The 22,936-nt window shown below is 38.7% G+C and overlaps 1 protein-coding gene across 9 annotated transcripts in view; it reads left to right on the plus strand.

Moving 5' to 3' along the window:
• Nucleotides 1–22,936, plus strand: part of ZEB1 (zinc finger E-box binding homeobox 1) — a 200,704-nt gene that overhangs the window by 144,383 nt on the left and 33,385 nt on the right. For 7 of the 9 annotated variants that reach the window (XM_047754874.1, XM_047754881.1, XM_047754878.1 and 4 more), the window contains one exon: nt 19,385–19,447. In XM_047754874.1, the coding sequence (XP_047610830.1) occupies nt 19,385–19,447 (63 nt within the window). The remainder of the gene's footprint in view (nt 1–19,384; nt 19,448–22,936) is intronic. The other 2 variants (XM_047754875.1, XM_047754877.1) reach the window with 1 other exon arrangement.

Genomic DNA, 22,936 nt, shown 5'->3' on the forward strand with positions numbered 1-22,936 from the left:
TGGCCTTCCAGCCCACCTCCCCCCAGTGGGGTAGACATCCTTCCCCATCCTGCTGGGGTGATGGGTTCCCTGGTGGGAAGCCTGGTGGGAACTCAAGGCTTCACCCCCTCCCTGCCTGTCCTTGGGGTCAGTGAAGCCGTGTGGAGCAGTAGTGAGCCATCCTTGCCCCCTCTCAGCCAGAGTCTGGACCCCCATCTGCTTGGCTGTAGAGAGCAGCCCCCCTCCCCAGGTGGGGAACAGAGGCTGAGAGAGGAGCCTGGAAGACCATAGCCCTGCAACCTTGGCCTATAATGGGACCACGCCTGCCTTCTCACTGGAGATCCATGTCTCTGTCTCTTGACAGTGTAACTAAAATGTTCAAGTTTCATTCAAAACTCATTGTCACAGTAAGAGCTGGGAAATGTTCAGCTGAAGTAGAAAAGACAATCAGTAGACAGCAACACTGAGTGACAAAGATGCTAAAATTATCTGATGTGGGTTGTCAGTTTTGAACGTGCTTCAAACTGAAAGAGCCTTCACAAAGAAAATATGAAGAATCACCAAATGGAAAATTTAGAACTGAAAAATACAATCACTAAAATTCAAAAACTGCAGACAGACTCCATAGCAATGTGGAAGGACGGAGGAAGTATCAGTGAAGAGACGGCTAGAACAGCAGAGCTACAGAAAAAAAGAAAGACTGAAAAACAGAACAGTCTGAACAACTCATTTGGATGTGTTGTATCTGTCGTCAGAATCCCAGAAGGAGAGAAGTGAGGGTGGGCCTGAAAAGTACTCGAAGAAACAATGGCTGAAGTTTTCCAAAATGTGGCCAAAAACATGAACCTGCCCCCCAAACAGGATAAACCCAAAGAGACCCAGGCCAAGACCCATAGGCAAACTCAGGAGAACTAAAGCCAAAGAAAGAATCCTGAAAACAGCGAGAAGTTACTTTTGCAGATTTGCAGCACTACTCAGGGCTGTAAGACAACCAAGACTTTTTGCTGGAATATTGATTCAGAATCCTCAGTAAATTAATTTGAATTCAGGAATATGAAGGTTAGTAACTTCTAATGGTTCATTTGGTTGGTTACCATTAAGTGGCCCTTAGTCTCATATTCACAGGAACGTTTATGGAATGGGCTTCTGACCCAGAGCACTTCTACCTTGAACTGTTTTATGGCTCCTCAGGTTAGTCCTTGTGGCTGAATCTGAAAAATTACCTGTCACATTGGACATGGTTGACCAAACCAGCCTGATCCTGGAGCAGAAACAGAAAATGTGAGTTATTGCCCAAGGAGGTCGCACCGTGGGGCCCCCAGGCCACCCGCCCGGCACAGTGCCACCTGGTTCTGCTCTGTCAGGAGGCTGTCTCTTCTGCTGCTGTGTACTTTGCTTTTTTGTGCTGCCTATTAATAAAACACTACCCAGTGTGAAAAAACAAATAAGAATTTTAAAAAGCTATAGGAGACACAATATCTATGCCAGTAAGTTACTTTAAAGACTTTTGAGAAAAGGGGGACACAGTGAAGAAGAAAGTGGGCAGCGACATTTAGCTGTGCCAGAGGCCAGCACACCAAACTGCAGATCTGCAGCAGGTGCAAATCAAGGGTTCAAGTGCTCTGGAAAATGCTGCGTGCTATCGAAATGTTAACCATGCGATAAGTGCTTCTACAAATCTATTCTTATCTGTGAATGAAATCTCAAGGATCAAGTTCTTAGAAGGATTGCATTGAAGAAGCAGTCTTTTTATCATAGATAGTAAATAAAACATTAAGTAAAGTAGAACATGTTCACTTCTAAAAAATAAGGTTTTTGAATAAAAAGTCCTATTGTCTTAAAATACCATAAATTTTACATTTTCTTTCTGAGGAAGATGGCATAGGTTGGCAGTGTTCCAGCATATCACACTTATCTTACAGGAGCTGCTTGTGGTTCAGCCAAAAACTCTCATGCTTGTGTCAGTTAAACGTTTTAAAATATATGCACTCTTACTTTTGAGACACCTGTTTTATAGGCCCCTCACACTTTGAGCTTTAAAACAGTATATGAAACTAATCTGATAATATAAAATGTGTTGGCTAATTCTTAATGCTTTAAAAAATTCTAAGTTTAAAAAATGACCCCAAGTAATAGTGACCTAACCATTTTTCTGACTTGAAGGTTTTCAAGCTCTATAGAAATATACATGTTTACAAAAATACCAAGTCAGTGAAAACTCTGCTACAGTAAAAAGTAAACTTCTGATCTTACAGTCTACAACAATAAGGCTTTCCTGAATATGGGTTGTAATAAAATCCTATAAGTAATCTATGCAAAGAAAGCATCAGTAACTATATAACTCAGTACCGAGCCACATCATCTCTCGAGATTCAGCCTAAGCTACTCTTGAAAACCTTTTTCAATCAAAGGTGATGTGTTGTAGAAAAGGCTCGCCACGCGGCTTCTCATCTTCACTGTACCACTGTGTCTCTTGAGCACCACTCTTGCATCTGTAAAATGAGAAGACTGGGCCAGCTGACCACAGTGGTATTTTTTAGCCCTACTTATAAGGGGATCCAGCTCCATTCGCACTAAATATGCAACACTAATATTTAAGTGCCTCCAAATATCTGTGTACTAAGAGGCAGCACTGATGAAGGAGTTGGGCTTTGCCCATGGTGCTGACCCTCTGCCCTCTTTCAAATCCTCTCAGACAAGAGTGCTGGCCGGGGCACAGGGCATGCCATTCCTTTCATATTCGAAATGCTGCTTTCCAGGTTACTTAGGTTATTTCTTATCTTCCCACCCCTCTTCAGTGTGTAATGTAATTATTTGTTAATGTTCGTGTTTCATTTTTTCTCTGCTGAGTGATTTATTTTGTGTGTGTTGGGGAGGAGGGATATTGTCATGGTAAAATGGATACTGTGTAGGTGAAATGTGCAAAAAGATATATGCCCAAGTGTCACACTCCTGTTGCCATTTTTCCTCTAGTTAAAGTGTTCTCACAGAGTTATGTATTATTTGGAAACTATTTTACGTATACAGTGTGTACTAGAATTGAACACATAACTAACATGTTGGTGATAATGAGACCCAGATTTCTCACTGTCAGAAAGAAGTTACAAACAAGGGGGGAGAAAGGAGGCAAAAATAAGTCCCGGGCTGTCAGATTGGAATCCGTCTCCATGTGAACTCATGGCTCCTGGTGTCTGTACAGCTAGATGGGAAAATACACATTGTGGATGCAGGTGTTAGCACATCAACCTGTATCTCCCAGATCTGGGTGCCGAGACAACAGGGACGCAGTGACAGCCAGTAGCAATGAGCTTCTCTAGTGCCAGCTCTTGGATTCAGATACCATTCCCCTGTGCTCCTTGCGTAAATGACTGATTCTAGAACTGATGGAAGAAAAATATAAGCTTGGAACATAAGTAAGAAAGTGCTAAAAAAGTGTATGAGGACACATCAGAGAGGCACAAGAGCTGACTTGAAGGAGCTCTCCATGGCCAAATCAGCACCAATTTTAGCAGCAAAATAACTAATGACAGTATTGGATTATGAGCTATAAAATAAAGTCAGTGTTCATGCATCCATATTGATATAAATACATGGGGAGAAGGGAAAGATCTTATAGTATAATTTGAGTTGTAAATTAAGAAGTAATTAAGGAAATGGAAAATCACCTTTAGGCAAACATCTTAGGCAAGAACCATCAATGGATGCTAAAATAGTGGGTCAAAGTAAAATAAGAAAAAGGTATATTTGCATCATCTCAAAACACTTCCCCACCAGACAGTTATAAAAAAAAAAGCATACTGGCATAAAGAAACCTGACAGATACCACACTGTCTTGACCAGGTGACCAAGGTCAAGGTCACCAGTGATAGGACATGCTGACGCCATACCCCACTGGAAAGATACACTACCAAGGGTGTGTCACTTCAGGGGTATTTCTGCTCAGAATGTATTTCCTCAATGCAGTTATTAGAAAACATCAGAGAAATCAAATTGAGGGCTTCTTCAATACTGTCAATGTCAGGGTCATGAAAGACAAACTAGCATAACTGACTGCATTGCCACATTTTTCAGGGGGACAGCTAGATGCAACATGGGATCCAGAACTGATTTCTGAACTAGAAAAGAAAAGGATATCTGTGGGAAAACTGGCAAAAGTCAAATAAGACCTGTACCTTAGTTAATAGAATAGTAGTAATGTTAATTTAATGGTTTGCATGATGGTGTGGTGATTATGTAAGAAGTTCTCATTAGGAGAAGCTGTTGAAGGGTAGACAGGAGCTCAGTACTATTTTTACAACTTTTCTTAAGCCTAAAATTATTTTTTTTAATACTGATCAAAATAAAGCACCCTTTTCTTGAGTTTTCAACTAGTATACTTGAAAAACAAGTTGGAGTTTTCAAAAATATTTTTCTTAATAGAAGAAAAAGAGAAAGACTGAAACATAGTGGTCATTCAGCTTACGAAGTGCATGTGCTGTCAGGTCTCTGACGAGGTCTCTGGCTGTTGTACCTGCCTTAGCCTGTCTGATAGAATGTTTATGTCCCCACGGACCTCAGGCAGAGCCCTCAGGTCCTCCTGCTCTGCCACGCACTGCAGGGACCTCACTTCAGAGCTGAACTCCACACTTGGAACTTGAGGGCAGGGAAGAATCTGGCCAATTTACCTTTCATTTAGACTTTTCTACTCAGGTCTAGTTTGGGGTTTGAAAGACATGCCTCTTCTGAAAAGCTGGAGAGCTGGGAAGGCTGACACAGCAAATGAACGTTCAATGTGACTCCATCGTTTACATTATCAGTGAAGAGGAGTAAAGTTAATGTGAGCATGCACCTGGACGGGCCTGGTGCTAGTTGCTGGAATTCCCAAACATCATTTCCTTTTTTTTGGGGGGGGGCACCCCATGGCATATGAAGCTCCCAGGCCAGGGATCAGATCTGAGCTGTAGATGGGATTTAAGCCACAATGTCAGAACTTTAACCTACACATGGGATTAGGGTTGAACCTGTGTCCCAGTGCTCCCAAGACACTGCTGATCCTGTCATGTTACAGCAGGAACTCTTCGTTTTTTTAACAACTCTGTGAGATATGTGTTAGCTCCATTTTACAAATAAGGAAACTGAGCCTCAGAAAGGTTAAGCATCTTGTTAAGGTAACATGTTAGTCTGGAAAGCCAAAATTTAAATACGAATGTATTTGGCTGGAAAACTATTTTCTTTTACTTAAAGAGCAACAGAAAAAAAAATTCATACACATTATAACATCATTATGTGAGACACATATAGAGAGCAATAGCGGGCAGTTTCATCACAGCATCAGCGCCCATCCATGTACATCTCTTTTGTGGTGCTTCTCTTAGCACTGAGCTCTTCTGTGCTCCCCTCACTTACTTAGGCCCTCCAAATTTTAATTTTATTTTATATTTCTTTTTTATGTTTTTAATTTCCTTCAGATATCTGTTTGTAATTCTGTTTTATATTTCCTTTATATCTGTTCATATTTCATTTTTATATTTTAAAAGCCTCTAATCCCTTCTTTTCATAGGCAAGTTATACATCCCTCTAGATTATAAACATCTTAAGAGCAGTTACCATGTCAGGTCCTCCTTTTAGATTTCCTGTGGCCTCCAACAAGGCTAGGGTCCAATAATTACTAGGTGATTAGTGGTTTTTAGATATGCTATAACTGATATAGAACACATAGTGATCTTATTCTTGACCAGCCAGCAAATAGCTATTATTCTCATTCTTCCCCTTGCTCTGAAACTATTTAACCACTTGATTGGTTTTCTTTTGCTGCCATAGCAAATTACCAGAACACTCAAGGGCATAAATAACACAAATGTGTGATCTTACATACATCCAACATTTAGGTCAGAAGCCCATGACAGACCTCTCTGGGCCAAAATCTCAGTGTTTTGTTTTGTTGTTTGTTTTTGTTTTGCTTTATAGGGCCGCACTTGTGGCATACAGAAGTTCCCAGGCTAGGGGTCAAATTGGAGCTGTTAACAGCTGGCCTAAGCCACAGCCACACCAGATACAAGCCACGTCTGTGATCTGTACCACAGCTCACAGCAATGCCGGATCTTTAACCTGCTGAGCGAGGCCAGGGATCAAACCTGCATGCTCATGGATACTAGTTGGGTTCATTACCACTGAGCCACAATGGGAACTTCCAAAACCTAAATGTTGACAGAGCCACCCTTCCTTCTGGAGATTCTGGGAGAGGATCAGTTTCCTTGCTCATTTGGGAGTTGGCAAATCAGTACCTTTTGGTTGTAGAACCAGGGACTCCACAGGACAGTTTCATCACCAAAGAGGTCCTCACAGCACCCTTTTTAGTCACACTTTCCTCCCACCACAGACCCTGGCAGCCATGGTCTCTTCTCTGTCACTGTGGTTTTAGTGTTTTGAGAATGTCATAGAGATGAAAGCACAGTATGAAACGTTCCTACCTGGCTTCCTTCATGCATGAAGCATGCCTTTGGGGTTCATTAAGGTTGGTGCATGTACCAGTGCTTTACTCTTTATTGATAAATGCTACTCCACTATGTGGATGCACCGCGGTTTAGCTCTTCACCTACTGAAGGATACTGGATTGCTTCCTGTTTGTGGCGGTTATGAATAAAGCTGCTAGAGGAGTTCCCATCGTGGCTCAATGGTAACAAACCCAACTAGGATCCATGAGGATGCAGGTTCGAATCCTGACCTTACTCAGTGGGTTAAGGATCCGGCATTGCCATGAACTGTAGCTCCAATTCCACCCCAGCCTGAGAACCTCCATGTGCCTCGAGTGTGGCCCTAAAAACAGCAAAAAAAAAGGCTGCTATAAACATTAGTGTATATGTGGGGTTTTTTGTGAACAGTTTCATTTCTCTAAGGTAGCGAGTAGTGGTATTTTCATTTCTCTAAGGTAACCAGTTGAGTAATATGTTAAGTAAATGTTTAATGTTTTAAGAAAATGCCAAACTTTTCCAGAGTGGCTATACCATCCCCTCAGTAACATAGGAAAGATCCAGCTTCTTCACATCCTCACCACTCTTTGAGGTTATCAGTTATTTTTTACTATAGCCCTTCTGAATGGTGTGTCTTTGTAAGTGTTGTTCTTTGTGCATTTCCCTGATCGTGTCTCATGTGCTTATTTGCCCTCTGGATATCCTCTTCATTGAAGTGTCTGCTCACATCTTCTGTGCATTTTGTAAAACAGGGTTTCTGTTTTATTAAATTGTGAATGTTCCTTATAGTTGTAGTAAATATTTTTCTCCCATCTCCCAGTCTATAGCTCGTCTTACGATTCTCTTATCCTGGCCTTTCACAAAGCAAAAGTTTTAGTTCTAGATGAGGTCTATCAGTTTTTTCTCTTATGGATCACGTTTGCGGTGTCATGTCCAAGAACTCTTTGCCTAACCCAGATCACTGGAATTTTCTCCTTTGTATCCTTCCCTGTTTTATCAGTTAAGTTTTTCTAAGACAGAAGGTTGAGGTGAGGTTCATTTTTTTTTTTTTGAATATGGATGTCCATTTATTCTGATAATGTTTGTTGAGAAGACTGTCTTTTCTCTATTGAAACACTTCTGTACTTTTGTCAAAATTTCATGTCCATACTGTGGGCTCTCTTTCTGGACTCTGTCCCCCTGATCTGTGTGTCAGTGCCTTTGCCAGTCCAGTACCGCATCACTGTGATTACTGTGACTTCCTAAGTCTCAGAACGAGGGAGTGGTGTTCCTCCACCTTTAATTCCCTTGGTAAAATTTGTTCTGACTATTATAGCTCCTTTGCCTTTCCATGTGAATTTTAGAATAATCTTATCTGTGTAAAAAAAAAAAAAAGCTGCTGGTATTTGTATTCAAATTGTGTTAAATCGGTAGATCAGTTTGAAGAGAACTAATCTCTTTCTTATGTTGAGGCGTCCCTATATTTTTTCTAGCTTTCTTGAGATATATTTGCTATGTAATGACATTGTTTGAGATGTACAGTATGATTTGATATGTTTATATTATGAAACAGCTACCATAATAAGGTTAATTAACACATCCATTACCTCGCAGTCACTCTGTGTGTGTGTGTGTGTGATGAAAACATGTAAGGTCTCAGCACCATCCTTGTGTAACACAGTGCCCTTACCTACATTCATCAGGCTTCCAGAACTTACTCATGAGTAGGAGTTTGTACCCTTTGACCACCACCTCCCATTTCCCCAAGCTCCTGACAACCACCAGTCTACAGTCCGCTTCTGTGAGTTAAGTTTTTTAAGATTCTGCATATAAGTGGAAGCATGTAGCATTTGTCTTTCTTTGTCTAACTTATTCCACTTAGCATAATGCCTCAAGTTTCATCCATGTTATTAAAAAATGGCAACATTTGCCTCTCTTTTGTAGCTGAATAATATTTCATCGTATGTGTGTGTACACACACCACATTTTCTTGATTCAGCCAATGATGTATACTTTGCATGTCTTGGTTATTGTAAATAATGCTTCAGTGAACATGGGAGTGCAAATATTTGAGATAGTCATTCCTTTCATTCAGATATTTGCCCAGAAGTAGGATTCCTGGATTGTAAGGTAGTTCTATTTTTAATTTTTAAAGGAACCTCTATAACTATTTTTCATAGTGCCTGCACCAGTTTACATTCCCAGTGGTGCACAAAGGATCCCTTTTCTCCATATCCTCTCCAACACTTATTATCTCTTGTCTTTTTGTAATAGCCATTCTAACAGGTGTGAGGTGCTATCACATTCATTGTGGGTTTGACTTGCATTTCCCTGGTAATAAGTGATATTGAACACCTTTTCATGTACCCGTTGGCCACTTGTGTATCTGCTTTAAGAAATGTCTATTCATGGAGTTCCCATCGTGGTGCAGCAGAAATGAATCCAACTAGGAACCATGAGGTTTTGGGTTCAATCCCTGCCCTTGCTTAGTGGGTTAAAGATCCAGGGTTGCCATGAGCTGTGGTGTAGGTCGCAGATGCGGCTCGTATCTGGCATTGCTGTGGCTGTGGTGTAGGCCAGTGGCAACAGCTCCAATTAGACTCCCAGCCTGAGAACCTCCATATGCCGCAGGTGCAGCCCTAAAAAGACAAAAGACACACACACACAAAAAAGAAAAGCATCTATTCAGATCCTTTGCCCAGTTTTAAGTCAGACGGGTTTGTTTGTTTGTTTGTTTTTTTAACTATCAAGTTATACGAGTTCCTTGTATATTTTGAATGTTAACTCCTTTTCACATATATGGTTGGCAGATGTTTTCTCCCATGCCATAGGTTGGCTTTTCACTTTATTATTTCTTTGGCTATGTAGAAGCTTTTTAGTTTGATATATTCCTTCCTATGCTTTTTTTTTTTTTTTTAACTTGTGCTTTGGTGTCATAGCTAGAACTTCTCTGCTGAGACCAAGGTCAAGGAGTTTTTTCCCATGTTTTCTTCCTGGATTTTTATGGTTTCAAGTCTCATATTGAAGTATTGAATCCATTCAAGTTAATTTTTGAGAGTGACATAAGATAGGAGCCCACTGTCACTCTTTCACATGTGACTGTCCAGTTTTTTCAATGCCATTTATTAAAGTCGCTATTTTTTCCCCACTGAGTATTCTTGGCTCCCTTCTCAAATATTAGTTGACCTTATATACATGGGTTTATTTCTGCTCACTTGATAATTTAGCATTCAGCTGTGTGTCTGTTTTTATGCCAGTACTGGACTTTTTTAAATTAAACTGTGTAGTATAGTTTGAAATCACGAAGTGTTGCCTCCAGCTTTGTTCTTAATTTTCAAGATTGTTTTGGCTGTTCAGAGTCTTGTGATCCCATATAAATTTTAGGATTTTTTTTTCTATTTCTATGAAAAATATCATTGGACTTTTGATAAGGATTGCATTGAACCTACAGAAACCTCTGAGTGGTATGGACATTTTCATGATATTATTTTTTTCTAGTTCATAAAAGCAAGATATCTTTCTATTTATTTGTGTCTTCTTCAATTTCTTTCATCAGTGCTTAACATTTTTTAAATTTATTCCTGAGTACTTTATTGGTTTTGATGCTTTGTGAACGAGATTATTTATTTCTCTTTCAGATAGTTCATTGTTAGTGTATAGAAATGCAACTGATTTTATGTTATCAATTTTTTATACTGCATAAGTCTTTGATTTCTTGCATCAGTGTTTTGTAGTTTCAAAATATAGGTCACTAACAGGTTTTAAAAGACAGGCCTATATCTTTCCTTTTTGAAGAGAGATGCTGTTGTGAATATTTTGTTGTTAATTTTAAGTTTCCATTTTTTCCTTGCTGTTTTAGAGAAAGCAGTATGATTGATTTTTGCATGTTGCCCTTGTATCTTGCACACTAGTTTGTAGTTCTAGGAAATTTTGTAGATTCCTTGGGACATTTGTGTAGACACTCTTCTCTTCAAATTAGGACAGTTTTATTTCTTCCTTTATAATCTATATACATTTTATTTCTTTTTATTGACTTATTAAAAGAAAAGATGTCAGGAGTAATGAGAATGGACATTTTCCTTTTTCCCAAGCTTAGAGGGGAAGTATTTGGTCTTTTACCTTTAAGTATAATGTTAACCGTAGATTTTGTATAAATGCTCCTTATCACTTGATTGTTTCTATTCCTGGTTTGCTGAGAGTTTTCATCATGAATAGATGTCCAGTTTTTTCATATGGTTTTTCTGCATCAGTTGATATGATCATGTGGTTTTGTTTCTTTAGATGGTTAACACAGTGGAAATGCATTAAATGGACTTTCCAATATTGAACCAGCCTTGGGTTCTCTGGAAAACCCCTCTTAGTCGTTGTGTTTTCATATATTGCTGAATTTGACTTGGAAATTTTTTGTTGAAGATTTTTGTGCCAGATATTCATGAGAGATATTGGTCTATAGGTTGGTTTTTGTTGTTGTTGTTGTTGTTGTTGTTTGGTATTCATGTTACGTGGTTGGGTATCAGGGTAATGCAGGCCTCATTGAATTAACTGGAAAGTGTTATTTTCTATTTTCTTGAAAAGATTATTTAAATTTAGTGCTATTCATTAAATATCTGGTAAGTTTTGTGAGTGAAACCATCTGGCCCTGGAATTTTTTTTTGTTTGAGGTGAAGGATTTAAACTACAAATTCAGTTTTCAAAACAGTTATAGGAATATTCAGGTTAACCATTTCATCTGAGACAACCTGTAATAGGTTCTGGTTTTTGAGGAAATGGCCCTTTTCAAAATTTTTAAATTTATGTGCATTAGAGATGTTCACCTTACAAGATTGCTTTAAGGAAAAGAGCTCACAATTACATAGCACTAAGCACATACTGTATTGATATAATCTTAATATCTACCCTAAGAGGTACTATTATTATCCCTCAAATTTATATTTTGTAAACTGACTAGATACTGTCCCACAAATTTCATAATGGACATATAAAATATTTCATTTTAAATGTAATTTCTCATACCTTAGAAATGACTTTTTTTTTTAGGGCCGTACCCACGGCGTATGAAACTTCCAGGCTGAGGGTCAAATCGGAGCTACAGCTTCTGGGCTATGCCACAGCAATGCCAGATCCGAGCCGTGTCTGTGACCTGCACCACGGCTCATGGCCACACCAGATCCCTGACCCACGAAGTTAGGCCAGGGATTGAACCCACATCTTCATGAATACTGGTCAGATTCATTTCCAGTGCGCCACAACAGGAACTCCTAAAATGACATTTTTATCATAACTCTTACATATGAAATCCATACATAGCAAGTTAGTACCTTCATTTAGAACTTTAGTTCATTTGTTAATATAAATAAGCTCTGCTATAAGAGACAGAAATGGGAGTTCCCATTGTAGCTCAGCAGGTTAAGGACTGGACGTAGTCTCTGCGAGGATGCGGGTTCAATCCCTGACCTCCCTCAGTGGGTTAAGGATCTGGTGTTGCTACAAGCTGTGGTGTAGGCTGCAGATGCGGCTTGGATCTGGTGTTGCCGTGCCTGTTTTGTAGGCTAGCAGCTGAAGCTTCAATTCAGCCCCTAACCTGGGAACTTCCATATGCTGCAGGTGTGGCCACAAAAAGGAAAAAAAAAAAGTCAAATATATATCATAATGTTTACTCCCTTGAAATTATAATGGTCCTTTGTTACTCTTTAATATCTCCTGGCTCTACAATTATATTCTCTTTTCATTCCTAATATTAGGAACTTGTAGAGTCCCTCTTTTTTGGTCAGTCTTCCTTAAGGTTTGTCAGTTTTATTCATCTATTCAAAGAACGAACTTTTTGTTTGTTTTTTCTGTATTATTCTGTTTTCAGTTTTATTGATTTCTTTTATTACTTCTTTCTTTCTGATTGCCCTGGTTTATTTCTCTCCTCTTTTACCATTTTTAACATGGAATCATAGAATTTTTATTTGAGTCCTTATTTTATAACATACGAATTTATTAGTAATGTGAATTAGCCTTTAAGCAGTGTTTTAGGTACATTCCACAAATCTTCATTTGTTGTTTTTCATTTTTCTCTTTGACTCATGGATTCTTTAGAAGTATGTTAAGTTCCAAAGTGTTTGATTTCCTTCTTTTTCTGATATCTAGTTTAAATTCATTTTAGTGAGAGAACATACTTGGTATTTTTTTTTTATTTGGTAGGTTTTGTTGTACAAACCTGGATTTGTTCTGTCTTCATGGATGTTCTGTGTGGATTTGAAAAAGAACAGGTGGAATGTTGTATAAATGTCATTCAAATCTGATAGTTGTTAATGTTGCATGGGTCTTTATATCCCTGCTGACTTTCTGTCTGCTGCTTCTGTCAATTAATGTAACAGGAGTATTGAAGTCTCCAAGTATAATCATGGATCTGCCTCTGTTTTCTGTCCTCTCAGTCATGTATTTTGAAGCTCTGTTGCTAGATTCACACACTTTTAAGACTGTTGTATCTTCTTGATGAATTGAACCTCTTGTCGTTGTAACATTTATCTCTGGTAATTTTCTCAGCTCCAAAACCTACCTTAATATTAAAATAATCACCATAGCTTTCTTTTCATAGTGTCTACATGGTATGTCTTTTTCCATCCTGTTACTTTTAACCTACCTGTATCATTATATTTGAAATAAATTTTTTAGGGAGCTAATTGGAATGGTGCTTTTTAAAAAAAAAAATCTATTCTGACAATCTCTGTCCCTTAATTAGCTTGTTTAGACCACTTACATTTAATATTTAATGTATCTTTGGTATTTTAATTTGGCTTTATCACTGTATATTCATTGTTTTCAGTTTTTTCATTCTTTTTTTCCCCTTTCCTGCCTTCTTTTGGACCGTTTGAATATGTTTTAGTATTCTGTTTTCATTATTTCATTTTTGACTGTATCTCTCTGCATAGATTTTTGAGTAGTTGCTTTGTAGATTTGAATGTTGCAGACCTAACTTTTCACAGTCTATTTAGAATCAATATTTTACCACTCCAAGAAACCTTGCCTCCACGTGGGTCCCCATACTCTCTTTCCCATGTAGTTGTCATATGTGTTACATCATTTCTCATGTTTTCATTCCTGACATTTCAAGTTTTCCTCTAATATCTTTCTGAAGACCTTCCTCTAGCAGTTCTTTTAGATCATGTCTGCTGGCAATGAACCATAATCTTTCTTTTATCTAAGAATATCTTTATTTTACCTCTGGTTCTAAGGTATTTTCACTAGATACAGAATTTAAGGTTGAGATTTTTTTTTTCTTATAGCACTTTAAAAATATTCCACTTCCTTATGGAATCCTTGATTTCTAATGATAAATTTGCTGAACTTTAAATCATTGTTCCCTTATAGTTATGTATCATTTTCTTTGGCTCTTTTCAAAAATTTTTAAAATTTTAGTTTCCACAGTTTGATGGTCTGGGTCTGGATTTGGGGGATTTACCCTATTTGAGATTCAGTTATCCTCTTCAGTCTATTAATTTGTATCTTTTATTAAATTGGGGACATTTTTAGATATTATTTTTCAAATATTTTTTCTGTATCATACGCTCTCATTTTTCTGGGTCTTCAGTGACATGAAAGATTTTTTTATTATTCTGCATATCCCAAGACTCTTTATCTTTTTTTTTAATTGCCCCCTGATTTTATTTATTTTTATTTTTTTAATTTTTTTAACTACTCAAATGAATTTATCACATCTGTAGTTGTATAATGATCATAACAATCCAATTTCACAGGATTTCCATCCCACAGCCCAAGCACATCCCCCCACCCCACAAACTGTCTCCTCCGGAGACCATAGTTTTTCAATGTCTGTGAGTCAGCATCTATTCTGCAAAGAAGTTCAGTCTGTCCTTTTTTCAAATTCCACACGTCAGTGAAGGCATTTGATGTTGGTGTCTCATTGTAGCAAGACTCTTTATCTTTTAATCATTTTACTCTGTTTTTCAGATTGGATAATTTCCACTCATCTATCAAGTTCACTGATCTTTCTTCTTTTCATCTCCATTTTGTTATTGAGCCCATCAGTGATTTTTTTAAAATTTTTTGTTACTGTATTTTTAGTTCTAAAATTTTCTTTTGATTCTTAATCTTCTATTTGCTGATAAGAGTTTGCTGATACATTCTGTCTTTCCAGTCTTTTCCACTCTTTGCTTACTTCTTGGAGCACCTTTATAATAGCTGACTTACAGTCTCTGTCCTATAATTTCAACATCTGTGTCATCTCATTGTTACTGTTTTTTGGTAGTCTTTATCCAAAGACACTGAGATTTTCCTGGCTCTTTGTATGCCAAGTAATTTTGGATTGTATCTTGGATGTTTTGAGTATTATGATACTCTGGTTCTTATTTAAATCCTGGAGAATTTTGGTATTTCGGGGTTTGCAGGCAATTTATCCAGTGTATCAGGCTGTAACTGCAACCAACTTTATGTGGTTTGTGGTTCCAGTGTCAGTTCAGTTTTCAAAGGCCTTTGCAGTGCTTTTCAAATCTGGGCCATACAGTGGCCAGTCTGGGACATGAGTATTAGTCTTATTCCACACTTTAGTTCCCAGAGTCTGTGGTCAGAGCCACACGTGAGGAGCATGGGATACACCCAAGGGTCCAGAGACTCCCCTCCATGGGCTCTTCAGTGCCTCCAGTTCCCTGGGACTCCCCTCTTCAGTCTTCTATCCAAAAACCTGGGACTTTATTGCCGTCCCTGATGTGTACTCCCTACAACTATGACTGCAAGAAGAGCTGTAAGAAGATGGGGAAGTTTGTCCCTCCCTCCTCGGGCTCTGCTCCTCAGGCTGAAGAAGGTTCCCCTCCCTTGGAGTTTTAGGCAACTTTGGGCCCCTGCTGTCACCATGGTCTCCACCACCACCTTGAAATGATCTAAGGGGCTGGGACATAGGACCCAAGAGGGGAAGAAAGCATATTTCTCCCTTATTCAAACCCTCTCCTGCTCCCTGAGCCTAAACTAGGGGACTTTTCCTAGAATGCTCCCTTGCACACCTCAGCATCCATTTTTGGGCCTCAGGCCACCTTGACTCCAGGCAGGGATGGGAGGGACCACTTTGAGCTCAGTGTCGTGTTCTCTTCCCCTTCCTGCCTGCTATGGCTTACCTTCCAGAGCCTTCACACAGCTCCTCCCTGCATCCTCTAAGGTGTTTTAGCTGCATCCAGTGGGAAACACAGGTGGTTTATCTCCATTTTAACCAAAGTTGACCTCAGGTATATATATTTTTACTATTGTTTAAGTTAACGGGTATTCATGGAGGTTGTGAATTATATTCACTGTGACTTTGATGGACAGTTATACCAAAAACATAGTAATACATATATAGAAGCTAAAGGATATAAGAAGGAAAGGTGGAGCTGTCTGGAAACATTCTGAAAAAGTACACAGTGAAAAGAGACATTTTATCCCTAATTAAAGTTTGGACACTTGATGTTTGATTTCAGAAACTCATCAGCATTTGCTTTCTAGATGGTATCCCTTTAGTGAGAACAGGAGAGTGGGGATAGCAGAGAGCAGAGTCAGAGAAGACCTACAAAATGAGAGAGATGTGACCTGATCTTTAAAGAATCAGATTAGAAGTTATTCAGATGAATGGGTTACAGCATTCTAGCAGAGAAAACACCTTGAGAAAAGGGCAGCTACGAATGCGCATGGCATGTGTGCATGTGTGTCATCGAGGAAGAAACAAGAGCAGAAAAGGAAAATCGGATTCATTTGGCCACTTACTGTGCCTTATTGGAGACTGCTATGAAATATTCTTGTAAAACTCTAGTGCGGTATCATAACCAGAATGTTGATGTTGACACAGGAGGGATACAGAACATATCTCACCCAGGGCTCCTAACTGCCTTTAAACAACCCACCTTCTCCTGCCCTCCCTCCCCTCTATCCTCTGCCCCAGCCTTAATCTCTGGCAGCCTCTAATCTCTTCTCATTTTATAATTTTGTCATTGCAAGAATGTCATATAATTGGAATCATATAGTACATAACCTTTTGGATTGACTTTTTTCACTCTCCATAATTTCCTGGAGATTCATCGAAGTGTTTTATGCAGCAATAGTTTATTCCTTTTATTGCAGGATATTGTTTGATGACTTATTTTTCAGCTATATTTTGCCATTATTTGAAAAACTAAGGTCTTATTACTCAGGAGTCATATATTTGCTTTGGAATTTAGACAAAAAGCAAAAGCCTCAGTAGCATTCTGGTCCTCCTTCCTAAGTTGCATTTAGGCTGGTCAGCCATACTGTGTTGACATTATTAAGTCTTACAGGAGAGAAAATCTTATGTGCAAGTAGACTCAACTTTACTCCTCTTAAATTTCTTAAAACTCAAAGTAAGAAAGACCACATGAGGGAGAAGGCTGCTTGCGAAGTACTGAGAATCGCTTCTGTCCTCTGACACCCTGGCGCTGCTCCCTGGATGAGGTGGGAGGAGCCTGTTCCAGGCAGTCTTGTGCACTGAGAGGAGCATGTTCACCTTTCAGCCCAACATCAGGATCTTTTCTGTCATCATTAGTTGGTGTGGTTTTAGCTGTTGAACCAAAATCCCAGCCCCAATAATGAGGGAAAGCAGGAAGACTCCCTGTTTCCAAATTGTGGCCACTGGCTGTGGGACCAGATTCTGACATGCACCGCATGCTCTTCTGAGCAGCCCAGAATCTATCTCAGCTGAAATGAAGGAATGAAAGTGAATAGTGGTTTGCAGACAGGCTTTAAATTAGCTGTAATCATAACTTCAAGTAGTAAAATTAGTAAGGTCCAAAATATCATTTTAAACTTTACTGTCAGTGTTAATCTTCCACCTTAGCAAGTTATAACTCCAGCTGTTTTGATTTTTATTTGAGGAGAAATAGCATACATATGCAATAATAGATAACCATATTACTATCCTATAATCACCCACTTGGCACACTTTATTATTTTAGTTTAAGTAGATGCTTTGGAGGAAGAGGGGAAAAGGAATATTAGAGATTTTCAGACACTTAGCAAATACTAGTGTTTCACCCACAAGTACTCTTAACACTTTACCAGGAATTCTTAAACCGTCATTTTGCTGATGGCAAATATAAAATGAGGATTCTCATCATGTACATGGAGTACAGACTTGTGGTTGCCAAGCGGGAGGGGGAGGGAGTGGGAATCGGGGGTCAATAGATGCAAACGATTGCCTTTAGAATGGATAAGCAATGAAATCCTGCTGTATAGCACTGGGAACTATATCTAGTCACTTATGATGGAACATGATAATGTGAGAAAAAAGAATGTATATAGGTATGTGTGACTGGGTCACCTTGCTGTACAGTAGAAAATTGACAGGACACTGTAAACCAGCTATAATAGAGAAAAATAAAAATCATGAAAAATAAGTAAAATGATTCTCCAGCAGAAATTAATCTCATCATTATCTACTTTAGACAGTGTTTTTTATGAACTAAAGAGGTTTGTGCATATTTTAATGATTTTTCACATAATGATCATCTTTAAGTAGTAATATAAAAGTTAATGAGTAAAGAAAACCCACTGAATAAATCCACCCAGTAATCCAAGGCACTTAAAGAAAATGCATGCTTTAATGTAAGCACAGATTTTACTTGATTAGTGCTCTGTTTCTCAATTCAGTTATCAAACGTAGGGGAAATCTAAATCAGGGTTTGTGACTGATGTATTCAGTGGGATTTGATTGGGGTGCAGATAACTACACAGTGTTTGAATATAACTTTATGTATGAGTCCTCTGATCATGGTTATGATACATGCTCTGAAAGCTGTTTCTAACTTCTTTCATATGTGCACAGGTTCTTAGTAAACTAGTATAATAAATAAAATGTACCTAAATAGATAAGGTGTATTTTCTGCTTGCCTAAATAATGTGCATATTTACTCTGCTCTTATTTGTGTAGACTGCAGTCAGCTCACTACAAACATCTCAGTGGCAGAGATGGAGAACAGACCTCTAAAATGTTTGTTAGTGCCATAATCACCATTTATTACTATTTACCAGTAGTTGGAATAATAAGTAGAATGGAAAAAGAAGTATAGTGCTTTAGGTGCTGGCTCTGGGCATGGTGCAGTTTGGTCCAGTCTGCTTGCCGGCTCTGTGGGACTCTGCTTAGATGAGCCAGGAGGTAGTAGAGAGCAGATTTTAGAGCCACTCAGACCTGCATTCACATTCCACCTCACCACCTCATAGATGTGTGTCCTTGGGCAGGTTGTTTAACCTCTTAAATCCTCATGTTGAGGTGTTTTTTTAATTTATAAAAAGGTAGTTATGAAGGTTAAAGGAAACGAGTTGATAAAGCACATAGCCCAGTGCCTAGCACACAGCACTGTGTGCTTTGAGAAAGAAGTGAGAAAAGGAATCCTACTGTCTGTGGGTAGAGCTCCTCTCCTAAAAAATATGCTAAAATCGTAGGACACTTATAGTTCTAACTTATCTATGGCTCCAAAAGTATATACACATCCTCACTTATTTTGCTTCTCTAAAGTATCCTTGTGAGTTTTGGGAGTTCCTGTTGTGGCACAACAGAAACAAATCCAACTAGGAACCATGAGGTTGCGGGTTTGATCCCTGGCCTCACTTAGTGGTTAAGGATCTGGCATTGCTGTGAGCTGTAGTGTAGGTCACAGATGTGGCTCAGATCTTATGTGGCTGTGGCTGTGGTGTAGTCTGGCAGCTGTAGCTCCAATTCAACCCCTAACCTGGGAACCTCCGTGTGTTTTAGATATGGTCCTAAAAAGCAGAATGATAATAATAATAATAATAATAATAAAATATCTGTATGAGTTTTGTAAAAACGACCTGCTTAATTTCTTTAAAAAGCTTTACCTTACTAGGAGACATTACTATACTTATAAAAGGGGAAAAGTCCAAACCAAATATCTGAAAATTTCCTTTTCAGATTTCTAGAAGTTAAGAAATGTTGATGAGAGGTGGATCTGTTTTAATCCTTTGTTCTTTGATTTCAGCAGGGAAGGAAGGACAAGAAATCCTGGGGCCTGAAGCCCGGGCCGAGGAAGTGGGATGTACAGGTACTCTTGGCTCTCTCGCTCTCACGGTTGTGCTGTCCTAAGTGAGGCCTTTTGTGTCACTGGTTTGTGCATGTGTGAGTCCTAAAGTTAGCCTGGCTCCTCCTCTTTTATCTGGCCCTTCTTCAGTGTTGAAGTAGCTACGCATTTGGGGTACCCTGTTTATATTCCTTAAATACAGCATAAGCTTACTGATTCGTGTAATTCGGCAGATCCTCCATCTACAAGGATGACGCGTGTAATCTACCGATAATCTCCCAAATAAATGTTTGAGTGATAAGTTAAACTTCTGTCAAATTTTTCACCATAGTTAGAGATACAGATCTAACTATTTTGAGTTTCATTTTTAGTTACCAAGATCTAGATTGAATTGCCCGTGAGGCAAAAAGCAGAAGAGAAAAGAATAAGAGAATATCATGGTTTATCTATAAACCAGATGAGAATCATGAATATTGGTAAGTGAACATATCACAGCAAAAAGAGGATAAAGGAGTTCCTATTGTGGCTCAGCAGGTTAAGGACCTGACCTTGTCTCTGAGAGGATGCGGGTTCGATCCCTGGTCTTGTTCAGTGGGTTGGGGATCCAGCGTTGCCACAAGCTGGGCATTGTTTGCAGATGTAGCTGGGATCCGGTGTTGCCATTGCTGTAGTATAGGCCTGCAGCTGCAGCTCTGATTCGACCCCCTAGCCTGGGAACCTACCTACAAATGCCACAGGTGCAGCTGTAAAAAAGAAAAAAAAATGTTTCCTTTTACAATTTCTTTGATTGAAAAAGGCCAAAATGAAGTTGAATTATAGCAAATAAGGCAGTTTGCTTCTGGGTGACTAAAAGTACATACTCCCTGAGGCTTTAAGGCTATTCCTCTATAATGGATTCAGATCAGATTTAAGAAGCAAGAGTTAAGTGCAAACCTTAAATCCAGATCTTATGCATAATAATACCAAGCACTTATTATGTGTCTCATTAGTCAGCTGTAACTTTTAGAATGTAAACTTCAAAAATAAATTCCAAATTATTAAAACAGTTCCTCAAAATAATGTACTTTAAGTACTTTAAGTAGTATAATTGTATTTTGTATATTCAACCATAAGTTAGATATTTTTGTCATAAGGTTTTAGTTAAATTTTCTATTTTTCTCTTCTTTGGTTTAACATTTATAGTTTTTTTCTTTGTAGTACATTTTCAACATATTCCACAGAGTTTTATAAACTATCTTCTATTGTGTAAGATGAGTGTGTTTCTTTTTTGCTTTGCTCTTCTTTTTTTTTTTTTTTTTTTTCAGGGCTGCACCTGCAGCCTATAGAAATTCCCAGGCTAGGGGGTTGAATTGCAGCCATTGGCCTACACCACAGCACAGCAACGGCAGTATCCGAGCCGCATCTGCAACCTACACCACAGCTCACAGCAACACCAGCCGGATCCATAACCCACTGAGCAGGGCCAGGGATCGAACCCACGTCCTCATGGATACCAGTTCAGTTCATTAACCACTGAGCCACAGTGGGAACTCCAAGATGAGTGTGTTTTACATTAATGTGTCAAAAATAGATTTTCATCTATACTGTAAGCATCAGCTCTCTCATACTTGTCAGTTCTGTAAAACAAAGAATGAATCTTGTACTGTTATTGAAGGTACATTCCAAATTAAAAATAATAATGGAATGTGTGATAATTTATGGTGCCTGCAGCCTAAGATTTTGTATTCTGCCTTTAACATGCTTGTGTTGAACATGCATGAATAATGTATTCAGCTATGCTTGTTATCAAATATTTGTCATGCTAATTCACACAGTATATAAACTATTTAAACTGGAGGTTTGTTATTAGTAAAATAGTGTTAATGAACACAGAAGACTGCTGTTTATTACTCTTTATTTCATGTAAAAATTTGATGACTCATATTACCAGAAAAATGTAAGTTCTTCTGTAGATCATTTGCCCTTTTAGGCAAAATGCCATCAAAAGAAACATTTACAGTTTCAGGTTTACAGTATTTTTTTACCTCACAGTTTGCTCTTCACTATGAAAATGAATGAATTCTATCAGTAGGAAGTACTGAGTAATAGCATAATCCCCCCCCCCAAGAAAAATAGTCACATCTGGCTGGTAGAGTAACCTTGTATCAACCAGAGTTGCCCCTGACATGCAGCGTCCCCATCCTCCAGAAGATGAGCCCTGGGTAGTATTTCCCGGTATTTCCCCGGGACGTGGGGAGTTAGGAGCAAGCAGACATTTAATAAAGCCCTGATAAGTGCTATTTTCAGCAATGAGGAGTGGAAATTAGATGTTTAGACTTTGAGTGGTTCAGCTTTAAAGTGATGTTTTGCCTTCGCTTTTGTTACTTCCTCAACTTCTAGGGAATAAAGTGCTGACCGAGTAAACAAAACATGGCGCAAAGGTCACCGTCATTAGTTCAGAACGCTGTCAGACCCTTTCCCTAGCTGCCTTCTCGCTGCACTTCACGCAGCGAGGAGAACGACTGTCTCAGAGAAGTGTTCAGAGGGTGGAAATTTCACCCAGACGTCCTTTGTTCCTTCTAAGCATCCCTTTTTTGTTTATATAGCTAATCCTTGCATAAAGTTTCAAAACTGGAGAATAAAATAGGAGGAAGCCTCAGGGTGCCTTATTCTGATGGGAGCAAAATGTTGACAGCACGTGAAAGTGTTTGTCTCTGTGCTTGCTTTCTCTCATTTGTGATTATAACCCTGTAATATGACACTTTGGCAAATGATTACAGTTGTAGTCCTATAATTCTGTACTTTGACAATTAGCTCCGTTTCCTCACATCTGAAAGAAAACCAAATTATTGTGTATTTCTGTGTGTTTTCTCATCTCTTTAGTATTTAAACACCTAAGTTTTTCAGTCTCAAGACTAGGAATTTTACTTTATAACTGACCTTTTCACAACATACGCTTCCCCCAACACTTTAAATGTTATGAGTAAAACTGCAGAATTTTGGTCATAGCTTGAAGTTGGCTTGGTACGTGCAGGTTCATGGAGATGGTATGCTTTAGTTGGAAAGAGCCAAGAATTTGACACCAGACCCCTAATACTGAATCATCTGCCCTAATTTAATGTACACCTGGCAAGGCTGCTTTGAGATAAAGAGGCGATGGTGACATATAACACTTAATACATGCCTGGTACAGTACTAACACAAACTGTGCTGATTCATTTGATCCTTATTTAATCCCTGAGAGGTACTGTTATTACCCTCCAGACTTCATATTATACATACTGATTATGTATTGCCTAACAAGTTTCTGATGGACATACAACATTTTTCATTTTAAGTGTAAGTACAGCTGACCCTTGAAAGCACAGGTTTGAACTAAGTACGTCCGTTTACACACAGATTCTTTCCAGTAGTAAATACTGCAGTACTACACGCTGTGGTTGTTAGAGTCTGAGGATGCGGAACCGACACAGAGGGCTGACTAGAAGTTATTTGTGGATTTTTAACTGTGTGGAGGGTCGGTGCCCCCAACCC

The sequence above is a fragment of the Phacochoerus africanus genome, chromosome 12 (assembly GCF_016906955.1).
Source record: "Phacochoerus africanus isolate WHEZ1 chromosome 12, ROS_Pafr_v1, whole genome shotgun sequence".
Lineage (NCBI taxonomy): Eukaryota > Metazoa > Chordata > Mammalia > Artiodactyla > Suidae > Phacochoerus > Phacochoerus africanus.